Source organism: Falco rusticolus, chromosome 9, assembly GCF_015220075.1.
Source record: "Falco rusticolus isolate bFalRus1 chromosome 9, bFalRus1.pri, whole genome shotgun sequence".
In the NCBI taxonomy this organism is placed as follows: Eukaryota; Metazoa; Chordata; class Aves; order Falconiformes; family Falconidae; genus Falco; species Falco rusticolus.
Window position 1 is genome coordinate 29,339,712 of NC_051195.1, and position 12,018 is coordinate 29,351,729.

A 12,018-nucleotide genomic window follows, 5' to 3' on the forward strand; every position below is an offset into this window, starting at 1 on the left:
CCTCCCCCCTCCCGGTAATCCTTTTAATGTCTGGCACGTCCCGGGAGGGCTTGCCTGCCCGGTCCCAATCCACAACGCGCCCGCGGAGCGGCGAGCCCCCAGCGGGGGAACCGCAGCCCCTACGCCCCCTCCCTCCCTCCCAGCCCTTAAGCCCCGTTTTACGGATGGGGAAACTAAGGCACGGGGCTGGGAGGGCGTCCCGCCGGCGGCGACCGCCGCGGAGCCCGGCGCTTAGTGCCAGCCCCGAGCCAGGCGACACCTGGCCCGCCGCCCCCTCTGCCTGGGCAGGTACCGCCGGGCCGGGGGTCGGGGGGCGAGGGGGCGTCGGTCCGGACGGGCTTCCCCCTGCGGTAACGGCGGTCGCCCCCGGGGCTGCGCCCGCCCCCGCCGCCGGGGCCACGGGCCGGGCTCGCCGCCTCCCGGGGCGGCAGCGGGGCCGCGGAGCGGAGCGGGGCGGGGGGTGCCCCGCGGCGGGGGGCCGCCGGCCCTGCGCCCCGGGGGCTGGGCGGGCGGGCGGGCGGGGGCCTTTCCCCTCTGTAGCCGCTTGTGCCCTCCTTTCCTCGGGGTGAGGACGCGCCGGCAGGGCGAGAGGAGGCGAGGAGACGAGGCAGCGCCGCGCCGCGCCCCCTCGGGCGCTCCCCGCCGCCGCCGGGCCCCGGGCTCCCGGCCCCGCACCGGCCCCGCCATGGACCCCTGCTCCTCGCTGTTCAGCTACGTGTGAGTACCGGCAGCCCCGGCCCTCTGCCCCGGGCCCGCAGCCCCCCCCTCCCCGCCCCCCCTCCGGTTCACACCTTTCTCCTGCTTTCTCTCCCAGGTTAATGCACTTGTTCGTCCTCTGCCTGCAAGCCCAGGTAAGTGCCCGCTGCCCGCCCGGCTTTGTTTGTCCCCGGGGGCTGGGGGGTGCCCCGCAGCCGCCGCCGAGCGCCCCGGGCTCGGCAGGGAGGGAGGGAGGACGGAGGAACACTTTAAAACCCAGGAGACAAAAGTCGCCCGGCTGTAAAAAGCCGAGGCCGAGGGGGGAGCCCCCCCCCCCGGGCTGCAAAATAACGTGCAGCGGGCTCGGGCTGTGAGGCAGGGGGTTCCCGGGGTACCAGCGAATCGCGCAGGGTTAGTTTTAAGCAGCTTTAGGTCCCGTCCCTCCCCGCCTCTGAATGGCACTGTGGATATACCCCCGTTCCTCTTGTCCGGCGTTTTTTTCCTATGCCGCTTCATCCAAAAAAAAAAGTAAAGCGGAATTAAAAAAGAGGAAAGAAACGCCGCTAAAACCTTACTGAAAAGCGCAGGTTTTGATTCAGCTTAAAACTGTCAGACTTTAGCATCGCTGGTTTGTATCTGCCAGAGACAGAAGTGTCATGAATAGATTAAACAGCTTGGGCAGAGCTTGTGCAACACCCGCATACCAGCAGGCACGGGTCGCTGGGAGCAGTGTGCCTGCAAACTGGGGTGAAACCCCCCTTCCCCCTGAGATCACAGGTGCAAAAGCTTTGTTTAAAATGCCCTTTAAGCTCCCTTTTTTTAATTTTCCTGGAAGGCTGGAAAAAAAAGAAAAAATAAAAATCTAGTTTCCAGTCGAAAAGCGGAGGGAGCGAAGTGCTGGGAGTGTGCAGTTGTATAAAAACATTGCTGTAATATTTTGGAGTATGAGATGGAGACCAAATAGCAGCATGGCTAATGACCTCTCCTCCACATGGTACCCTCATCAGAGCTGGGGAGAGAATCCTGCTGCATTATCCAAAACCCGTCTATAGGAAACACACATGCACAGGCAGAAGCGGAGGGAGAGAGATGACATTGTCAAGGGGAGATATCTCCATAAAGCCAGCTTTGGAAGAGCAGTGGCTTTTGCTTTTATTGGGTTTTTCTGTTGTTGTTGTTGAAGACGGGAGGAAATCTTCCCATTTGATGTGGGGGTGGTAGGGGGTAGTCCCAGCCTTCTGATGTTGAAAGGAGCTATCTCCTAACATTTGCTCAGAATACATCTTTATAAATGTCAGGGAGCAGCGAAACTTTCCAGACTTAAAAGAGGGATTTGAGACGAGGGGGGAAAAAAAGACTTCTGTGCAAGCTCGTGAGCCAGGGCTGAGGGGGGAGCAGGTTTGGCCGCTCATGAAAATCATTTAAAGCCCAGGAGCAACAGTGTCAGGTCTGGAGGGGCTGAGCTCAGCTGCGGCTCTGGGGCTAGCGGGTGTGCTGGGCATGGGCACCCCTCTGCCGGCACCGAACATCTGGCTGTGGGCGAGGGACGGGTTTGCATGGGCAGCAACTGTGTATCCTTGGGTGATTGTGCCACTCTATACCTGAGCTGGGGCATGGTTTTCTCATGATTTTTACACCTTATAGCTCTACCTTCTCTGGGGACTTTGTTTTTAAAGAGGTCAATAAGTGGGGTGTTTGGGAGCAGAGCTTGGGACCCAGAGGAAAGGCAGCTGTTGGGGTACGTGTCCGGGCCAGCAGCAGCAGTAGTGTGCTCCTGCAGAGGCGAGAAAGGTGCGGGATGAGTGTGTCAGCCCCTTTGGGGGGCAGCCCAGCGCCCTCCTGCCCCTCTCCAGACCCCCTCCACCTCCCAGCCTTGATGCCCATGTTTGGTACCCCAGTGCCAGCTGGGACCCACTGAGTCCCAGGGAGGCCTCTGGGGTCACTGAGCCCTGTCATGCTCCCGGGTCACCTGCCTATCTCTGCTTAGGGCACGTCTGGAGCTGGCACGGCTCTGTAAAGGGCTCTGGTCGCTGTGTCCTGGAGCTTAATGCTCCTTCTCCCAGGGAGGCTTTGGTGGCGCAAGAGGTACCACTGCCGTCCCGGCTCTGTGCCTCCCTGTAAAGCCTGGCTGGAGGCCGGCGATCTCTGCTCAGCCCGTTCGTTCCTCTGAGGAGTAGAGATTATAATGGTGTGTCGTATATTTTTTAATTTCCTAAAGGTAACTGTTCAGTCCCCACCTAATTTTACACAGCATGTGAGGGAGCAGAGCCTGGTGACGGATCAGCTCAGCCGACGGCTCGTCCGTACCTACCAGCTGTACAGCCGGACCAGTGGGAAACATGTGCAGATCTTGGACAACAAGAAAATCAATGCGATGGCAGAGGATGGGGATGTGCACGGTAAGGACTTGCAATGGGGGCGGGTGTGTGGGGGAGCTGGGGAGGTGTTCGCAGCCCAGCGCAGCGATTGATGATTTCCGTCCTGTTTGTTAGCCAGAAATCATTAAAATCGTTCGGCTTGTGGGGGCTTGTAAAGGGAGAACATAGGGGTCAGCGATCAGCGGCTGTGTGATTCAAGGTGAGGGCAGGTTCCCTGTGCTGAGGGAGGGGACTGGTTCTTGCAAGATGGGCTCTGCTCCCTTCTTTTTAATTCTTGGTTTGCACCTGACTTGGAGGGCTTGGGGCTGTAGTGTGCTGAGCAGCATCAGTCACTTCAGCCCTTTGCAGGGCTGGGAATTTCTGAGACTTTCTTTTGGAAAAGAAATGGAGAGAAAAGTTGAAAAAGAAAAGGGGGTGGAGGGTGGCAGGGGGACACGGCTGCTTTGGAAGCCTTCCCTACACTAGAACTGTCCAAAGTGGCGTTTCCCTGCCCCTCCTTCCTCAAAACAAACCCTGAGCAGAGGCTCAGCGAGGCAGTTGGCTGTGGGTGAAGATGCTGCAGCGTCTCCAGAGACAAAGCGGGGGAACTCTGCAGGCACAAGAGCCTGCACTGTGCCACGGCCCCTCTGCCATTGCCCTGGCACCCCCTCCCCAAAACCTCCCCCCTCCCTAGGGCAGGGGGTCCGATCCCTCCACTGGGGACACTCAAAGCCCAAATACTTTGATCGTGTACGCTAATGACACATTGGGACGGTCAAATGCTGCGCAGGGGTCAGTGGGGCCAGCGAGCCCCGGCACTGCCGGGGGCTGGCTGCGTGAGGCCAGATCCGGCACCCGCATCAGGGAAGCGCCTGTATTCCTGTGTGTTGTACATAGGAATCACAACTGTTTTTCTTTGGTATTAGCTGCAATTTCCCTTTCTTGCTTGGGGAGATTAGTAGAAACACTTTTTCTTCCTTCCCCTTCTGGTGTGGGTGTTTGGGGGTTTTTGTTTGTGGTTTTTTTTTTTTTTTTCTCTTCATTTTAGTTTGGCTGAAAATTTCATGCTGGACCTTAGCAGTGCAAGCACAGCGTGGATTCCATCTATATGGTATTCCATACATCCAGCATTAATCTTCCAAATAAATTATTCCCACCCTGGAGCAGCTCTGGCTTGAAAAGGCATTAGCTAATTTCCCAAGCAAAAAATCCCATCTTGTTTTAGACCTATAATGCCTGGATTTCAAAAAGCAGTTAGTGAATATTTAAATAATGACCAGGTTTAAATAAGGCCAGAAGGAGGGGACTGGTGGTGGCTTGAAAAACTCTATTAAAATGTAATAAAAAAAGGTTAAGCATTTGAAGAGCTAAGGAAGAAAATGAAGACTGATCTAAACCAGAAAGAGAACAAGCAGTTTTTCAGATGTAAAGTTTTAAAAGAGTTGCAAGTCTGTAAATGTTAAAATAGAGGTTCAGGATTGTTCTATATGAATCTCTAGGGAGGCCCCCATGTCTGGAAGAACTATTAAAACGCTTCTTACTTTCACCTTTTTTAACATTTCCTGAATACTTTCTCCTCTTCGCAGTCCAGTTGGGGGATCAAGTGTGTCTCGCTGCATTTTTTCAGCATTTACGTAGCCACTTTCCCTTCAAAGTTTGAGCATGAAACATAATTTTACCGGGATAAATCTGTCACTTAAGTGAAAGAATAGAGTTGAAAATGTTAAGCTCCCCCTCCCCTCAAAAAAGGGGAAAACCAAAAATAAGGACTCCCCCAAATCATTATTTAGAAATCCACTTTTGCAGCAAAGAGCCTCCCTTCCTGAGCCCTCCCTTCTGCTTTTTTTTTTTTTTTTTTTTAATCTCATTTTTGGGGGGTGGGTGTGTAAAAGGGGTTGATTTATTTTTGCAGATGACCCCTTTCCCCATGTTGATATTTTTACAGCCGACTTAACATCGAGTCTGGTGTTTTCAGTTATCTGTCTTAATTGTCAATATTTGATTGACTTCTTTTAATTCTGAGGGAAGGCGGGCGGCCGGTGCAGCCTGGCTCGTCCCTCGCAGGCTGTGCCTGCCACCGAGCAAAGCGCTGCTGGCCGCAGCCGGGGCTGAACCCCGCGAGCCGCCAGGGATGCCGTGCATCCCTGCCAACTTGCCGGTTTCATCTGTGCCAGGGTTTTCTGCTGGTCAGGGCTGGGGCTTGTGGGGTTCATGGCTTGCCTGCATGGGTCTAGGGACAGAGGTCTTTGGGGACAGGTTGTCCTCATCCTCTGCGGGTGGCAGGGCTGGAGCAGCATGCTGGCTGGGCTCATGCGAGGTGGCAACCTGGCCAGCGGCTGTAAATCACAGCTGCCCTTTGGAGGGGGAAGAGAAAAAAAAAAAAAAAAAAAAGTGAAGTGACGCGCATCTTTAAAGCGGGGTTTTGTGCTCACTGGGGCCGAGGCCTCCCTGCTCCCTCCCTCCTTCCTCTGTCCCTCCCTCCCTCCCCGCTTTTTCTATCTCTCTGAGAGAAAAATCAATTCTCCTCGAACCTTTTACTGCCTCAGAGATCAATTCCTCACCCTTTCCCCAATATAGATAAATAGGGGATCACTGTCTCAGCGCTTCCTTTGCTGAGTACTGTGGCTCTCGTGGCTGGTTTTGGGGATTCTGGGTGTGTGCCAGGCTCTGGGCATTGGTGCTGGGGTGGCATAATCTGGAGGTGGCTCTTCCCAAATTTTTCAGCTCTCATAGTCCAGGCTGTGCCCAGCTGGGGGTAGGGGGCTGGGGGCATGGGGCAGTTTGGGGACGAGAAGTGCTGCAGGATGATATTAGCAGGAGGAAGTGTGGAGATGGGGTGTCTGTATGTACCTCAAGCCTGCCTGGCCCGGCAGTACCAAATCAGTTGGCCTGAGTAAATTTTGGGACACCCTTTCCATTGCTCAACCCAGCTGCTGCCAGCACTGTCCACTCCCTGTCCCCCACCCTTGGTGCCGCTGACCTCAGCAGTGCCTGGGATGCAGGATCTGGGCATCACGGAGACAGAGAGGCAGCAGTCTGCTCCTGGCCCAGAGGGTGATTTAGGCTCGCTTTAGCTTGTGTGTGTGCCCACAGCCTCCTTCTGCCATTTGGAGCATCGTTTTGCAAAGCCACCCGCTTCACAGCTGCACCGTTGCTCTTGCTGGGGCTTGCCGATGGCTGAGCATCCTGGGGTAGAAATGTGCAAGCCAGGGTGAGCCACAGTCCTGAGCAACCAAGCAGCCCTTGTGCAGAGATTGGAGAGGAGAAACAGGGCATCAATGGGCTTATTCCCATAACAAGGCTAGACACTTGGAAGGCTCATGGGCTGTGCTCTAATTACCTTGCCAAATTGCACTTACGGTGCTAGGGGCTGATGCTGGGCAAGAGGTGATGGTGGTGAGATGGGACAGTCCTGGCTGGTTTTTCAGTGCCATGGGGGAGATCTTTGGTGCTTGGCACAGCCCTTTTGAGGTGCAAACAGGTAGCCACCATATTCATCTGGGCTTGTGCTTGGGACAGCAGCTGCAGGGCTGGGGAGAAGGATGTCCTGTCCCCATCCTCCCCCTTCCCTGGGGATGGATGGGCTTTGGGGCTCGGGTTCCCAGGGCGAAGGCAGGGAGGGAAGGTGACAGGTCTATTTATAGGCGGCCCATCGACCCAGCGATTTGCATAGCTCCTTCGGAAGTCGATCGATGCCTCCATTAAAAAACTGAGACCAAATCAATACGCCCTCTCGACTCGTGCAAAGGTGAAAGGCATTAAAAGGATGGCCGTACCCTTCACGCCTCCCCTGCCAGCTGCAAAGTCACTGCTCCTCCTGCAGCCCTGGCCCAACAGAGACACACAGAGCGGCGTCCCCTGGGCTGGGGACAGCTGGCAGCACGCCGTGCTCTTCCAGAGGGTGCCTGCCTGCTGCCTGCCTGCAGGCTCGCCCAGACCTGCCTCTGTTTGCAGGACAGCTGGCTTGTTCTCCGCTGGCTGGCGTGTGCCCTGCTCACTGCCCTGCCTCCCTTCCATGATGCTTCTCTAGCATCTAAACTGCTGAGCCCTGTGGAGCTGGGTGAGGCGGAGCTACTCCCCCTTCAGCACAGCTCAGGGTGGCAAAGGGATGTGCCCAAGGTCATGCAGGGACACAGTGGCAGGGTAGAGGGACTGAGGCAGGCTTTTGACCTCATGCCCTGATCTTAGGGCTCTGTGGCCCAGTCACCAGAGAGCATGTGCCTGCAGTGCCCAGCACCACGGTGCATTGCTGGGGTTTCCATCCCCGTGCCTGCCTCATCCCGGAGCCTCCGTCTCTGACCTCCATCTCTCTTTCCTGTTGCTCTCCCCAGCCAAGCTCATCGTGGAGACGGACACCTTCGGGAGCCGTGTGCGCATCAAGGGGGCAGCCACAGGTTTCTACATCTGCATGAACAAGAAGGGGAAGCTGATCGGCAAGGTAGGGTGCTGGGCAAGCCAGGGAAGTGGTGTGGGTGCTGAGTGGGGGTTGCCAAGAGAGGAGCTCTTACCCAATACAGAGCCCATTAGTGGGGATGGGGAGGTGAGGTGGGGGTCCCCAGAGCTCCGCGAGCCCAGCCTTTTGGAGGACAGGGGGATGAGCCATCCTGCAGCCCGGGTGGCAGGAGGCAAGGCGTGGAGCAAGGAAGGCAGGCGGGTGCCGTGTGGGGCGCATTCCTTGTATCTCCCCGAACAAATAGGCGGATTGCTGGGCTATTCTCCCCAATTACATGGTACAAGTGCCAGGAATGTTAAGATGCTCCGTGGGGCTGGCCCCAAGGCCTGGCCTGCCGCGCACGGGTTAGTCACGCCCTCCCTCCAGAGCCTCATGCACCCTCCTCGGGGGCAGAGGCGGGTGGATGTGCAAAATCCCACTGGGACAGTGATTGTTTGGGAGGATTTTCCATGGCAGCTCCTTCCCTGGGGCTGGCTGATTCGGGTCACCTCCCTGGTCCTGCTGCTGGCTGTTACGGGGAGGGGCTCAGCCCCCAGCTGCCCTGTGCTCCCTGCTACCTGTGCCCATGGGCAGCATCCCTACAGACCCCACATTACCACTCCTGCCCCTTGATGCCCATCCTATATTAAAGACCCCAGTGAGGGTAGGATGGGTGTGTGAATTGCCACTGAGATGGACAGTTTGCTCATGGTGATGCTGCTGAGGCAATCCAGCCTCTGATATGGATGGGGGCAGGATGGGAGCAGGCAAAAATCCCCTTCTGGCTGCAGTGGAAGTGGAGGCTGGGACAAGCTGCACTGGGGCTTACAGCCCAGGGCTGACATCACACTGGGGATGTGAGCCACAATGAGCAGCGTCTGTCCATGCCGCGATGCCTGGTCCCCACAGCTTTCTAAGGAAAAGCAGATTCTGGGCAATTCTGACCTGTAGGAGAAGAGGTGGGAAAAGTGAGCCCTTGGCTGCCCCCAGGCACTGCAACCCTGCTGCAGCATCAGCCAGCCCAGTTTGCAGTAGAGAGAAGCAGCCCTCTGACCCAGCACCCGTTGCTTAAATCTCTTCCTCTGTCCCCTCTCAGAGCAATGGCAAAGGCAAGGACTGTGTCTTCACGGAGATCGTCCTGGAGAACAACTACACGGCGCTGCAGAACGCCAAGTATGAGGGCTGGTACATGGCCTTCACCCGCAAGGGCCGCCCGCGCAAGGGTTCTAAGACCCGCCAGCACCAACGGGAGGTACATTTCATGAAAAGGCTTCCCAAGGGCCACCAGACCACCGAGCCCCACAGACGCTTTGAGTTCCTCAACTACCCCTTCAACCGGAGAAGTAAAAGGACTAGAAACTCCAGCTCCAGGGTGGGCCCTTGATGTGCCTGCCTCTGCCCGCCCTGCCCTGCACCTCTCCTGGAGGACTGTCCTCTGAGCTGGGTGGACTATATGTAGAGACTTTCCCATATGGGTATTAAATAAAAAAAAAAAGGGGGGGGTAGGGGGGGGATAAAAAAAGTTACCTGCTCTAGTTGATAATTTGGGGGGGGTGTGTGTTTGGTTTTTACAAAAAAAAAAAAGAAAAAAAAAAAGAAAAAAAGAGAGAGAAAGAAGAGAGAGGCTCTATTTTTGTACTCCAGCTTTAAAAGAAATGAAATGTTCAAAGACTGGTGAAAGGGGAAGAACCCTTCACTTAGAAATGTTCTAGTCCGTTTGGGGTCGTGCTTTATTTTGTAATTTTTTTTTTGTAGCTCTAGGGGGAAAGGAGGGGAAAAGGAGGGGAAAAGAATTATCATTTAAAACAAACAAGCAAAAAAAAAAAAAATGGAAATCCAAAACTGGGAGTGATGTGCTACTTAAATGAACTGAATTAACACCAGAGAAGATGAAGAGGTTGAAAAACAATTAAGGGGAGGGGATTATTTCAGAGATGGTTGGAGGCCTCCCAGGTGGGTTTTGCAGCTGAGTGATGTGTGGGCACTGCATGTGGGGGCTGGCTGCGACAACACCTGGGCTGAGGACCACTGGATGCTTTCCTTCCTCAGATGCGCCTGCTTCTTCAGCTGAGCGAGGGCTTGCTGGAAGCTGCTTGCATCCTTCTGAAAACGCTGCTGGCTTCACAGCTCCCAACTTACTTTTTTTTCTCAGGAGGGGACAGGGGTGATGGACACCCCAGAGAAAGTCCTGAACTGACTTGGTACCTCTTACCCACAAGAGCATCTTTGGCATTTGGTTTGTTTTAAACTACTAAGGTGAGGCAGTGGGCGACGGCTGCCATGGAGTGGGCTGGTAACTGGTATTTTCTTTTTTTTCCATGTGGAAAATGTGAACTTCTCACCAAAAATTGATATTTTTTTCCTGTCTATATTTTTTATCAGATGGAAGTTTTCATCCATAAGATTAAAAAAGTTTACAAATTACTGTGGAGCCATTTTGGGCTGGTTTTGTCATAATATTCAGTTTGTGGTTGGCACTTCCATTGTCAACCATTTCTTCCAGGTTTGCTTTTCAATAAAAAACCACTGCTGTCCTTGTCCTCCTAGGAAAGGAGAGGTTTTCTTCCAAAATTTCTGTGTTGACAGTAGCCCAATTTTCTGTTTAGAAAAAAAAACAAACTAAAGGAAATGTTAAATCTCTTGAGTGAACATCCCCAGCCAGTCCTGCTATGTGCATGCTGCCCTGGGACTGCAACTCTCTCCAGAGGGTTAAAGCAATTATTCTTCACAGGGTGGGCAAACAAAGACACTGGATAGGAGCCAGAACCAGGGGTGACTTTTCCTCCAGTCTTTTTTGATTGTTTGTTTTTTTTCTGTTTCCTTGAGGATTTTTGTTTTGTTTTGGTTGTGTACAAATTGAATATGAAATGATTGAAATATTTATTTAATATGTGCATTAAAAATTTGTATTAGTCTAACTGAGCCTGATGCTTTCCAGGGAGGGGCTGGGGCACTGAAGTGTCGAGTTGGAGAGGGGCAAAGGAGGATGGTGAGGTGCTGAATGAGGCTGAGGCTGCTGCTTGGCACAAGCCCCTTCCCAAGGGAACAGACATGGGAAGCGGGAGGATGACACCAGGATCCTGGATCCAGATGAGTCTTGTGGAAATCATGGTTTTTCCTTGCACTAAATTCCAGGTTTAATGGGCAGATGCCACCTCTTTGTCCTGTGGGGACAGGCCCGTTGCAGGCTGAATGGGGACATGGTGGTCAAGGCTCCATTGCACTGTTTTTAAGCATGGGAGGAGGTTTTCCAAAAGAGAAAGCTGGTGTCTGCTCCTCTCTGCTCTGGGTGAGCTTGATGTCTGTGAAAAACGGGCTGTTGGGTCTCCACCTTTTGTGATACTCAGCTCTGCTGAGGTGCTGGGTCTTGCTCACAGGAGCTGATGGGGAGATTCATACATCGAGTGGTCTCAGATATGGAAAGATGCGAGACTAGAATTGTATATGTAAAAAAAAATATATTGCAGAGATGGAGCAGCCTTGCAACGTGAGTCTCACCATTGCTGGTGCCGCCATCCTCGTGGGGTGCCTGCGACACTGCTTCATGCTCAGGGTGTCCTTTGTCCACGGAGTGCGAGGATGAGCCATCCCCCAGCTGATGCCATGGCCTGGGCTGAGCTGTCAACATATATCGTTAACTTAAAGGAAGGAAACTCAGAGGCTGAGGGCTCAGCCATGCTCTGCATCTGAGCGTCGCCGCTGTCACGCGGAGGTCATGGGTGACGTTTGTGCGGGTGGCATTTGGCCGCTGTCCCGGGAGGGACCCCAGGGCTGCAGAAGCCTGGAGCCCACAGAGCTGCCACAAGCCCACATTGTGGTTTCCAGATTACAGCAACTAAAAGTGAATAGTTCCTGGCCTTTCCTCAGGCAGAGATGGTGTCTGATAGTCCTTAATGGTTGCTTTTCTTTCATTAATTTGTCCAATTACTTTTCCTAATGGCTTTGTGAATCTGGGTGAATTGGTGCTCCACCGTCTGCTCCAGGTGAGGATAGCAGAGGGGCAGGACTCCTCCCTTGTTATCTGTCCCCCAGGGACAGCAATGACAGCAAAGGGCATGGTATGGGTGCTCAGCCTCCAGTAAGGCTGTTCCCCGCTTTCTGCCATCCCGGGATGCGGCCGAGGGTTGGAGCAGGGGGCACCCACCACCCTGGGGGTTTGAGCCAGGAATGGACACCCCTGTGTCCTTGCACAGTTCTGTACCACACACCGTTCCTAACCCTTGTCATCTGCTCTGCCACAGCCTGCCTTTGTGAAAGGCACCCAGGCCTGACTCCTGGGAAGGGACCCCTGCTTTTCCAGCTTGCTTGGTCTGTGGTTAATTAGCCCCTTTTCATTAAAGGGCTTTTGAGTGGCCATGTTGTCTAGGAGCACTACAACTTGGGGCTTTGTTTATTGCTTGAATTTGTCCAGCTTCAGCTTCCAGCCAGCAAATGTTTTGCCTTTGCTTGGAAGATTAAAGAGCCTACTGCTAGTTAGTTAATGAGTAAGTGCATTAATTAATGGTTCCTCATACCCTGTCTCTGCACTGATAC

The 12,018-nt window shown here is 54.1% G+C and overlaps 1 protein-coding gene across 2 annotated transcripts; it reads left to right on the forward strand.

The window, feature by feature from the left end:
* Positions 1 to 570: 570 nt before the first annotated feature.
* On the forward strand, positions 571 to 8,946 carry FGF8 (fibroblast growth factor 8). Of its 2 annotated transcripts, none has more exons than XM_037400372.1 (5): positions 571 to 717; positions 815 to 851; positions 2,915 to 3,095; positions 7,385 to 7,491; positions 8,582 to 8,946. In XM_037400372.1, exons 1-5 carry the CDS (start codon positions 686 to 688, stop codon positions 8,867 to 8,869), a joined length of 645 nt encoding a protein of 214 aa, XP_037256269.1. In that variant the 5' UTR covers positions 571 to 685; the 3' UTR covers positions 8,870 to 8,946. The 2 variants fall into 2 exon arrangements, with proteins under 2 accessions (XP_037256269.1, XP_037256270.1); XM_037400373.1 differs by having other exon boundaries at positions 2,948 to 3,095.
* Positions 8,947 to 12,018: the final 3,072 nt, after the last annotated feature.

What these genes read in the sequence shown, in the direction of transcription:
- FGF8 (XM_037400372.1), top strand. Translation starts at nt 686, where the DNA reads ATGGACCCCTGCTCCTCGCTGTTCAGCTACGT. An exon ending in TCCTCGCTGTTCAGCTACGT is followed by an intron (nt 718 to 814) that starts GTGAGTACCGGC and finishes TTTCTCTCCCAG; the next exon opens with GTTAATGCACTTGTTCGTCC. An exon ending in AGAGGATGGGGATGTGCACG is followed by an intron (nt 3,096 to 7,384) that starts GTAAGGACTTGC and finishes TGCTCTCCCCAG; the next exon opens with CCAAGCTCATCGTGGAGACG.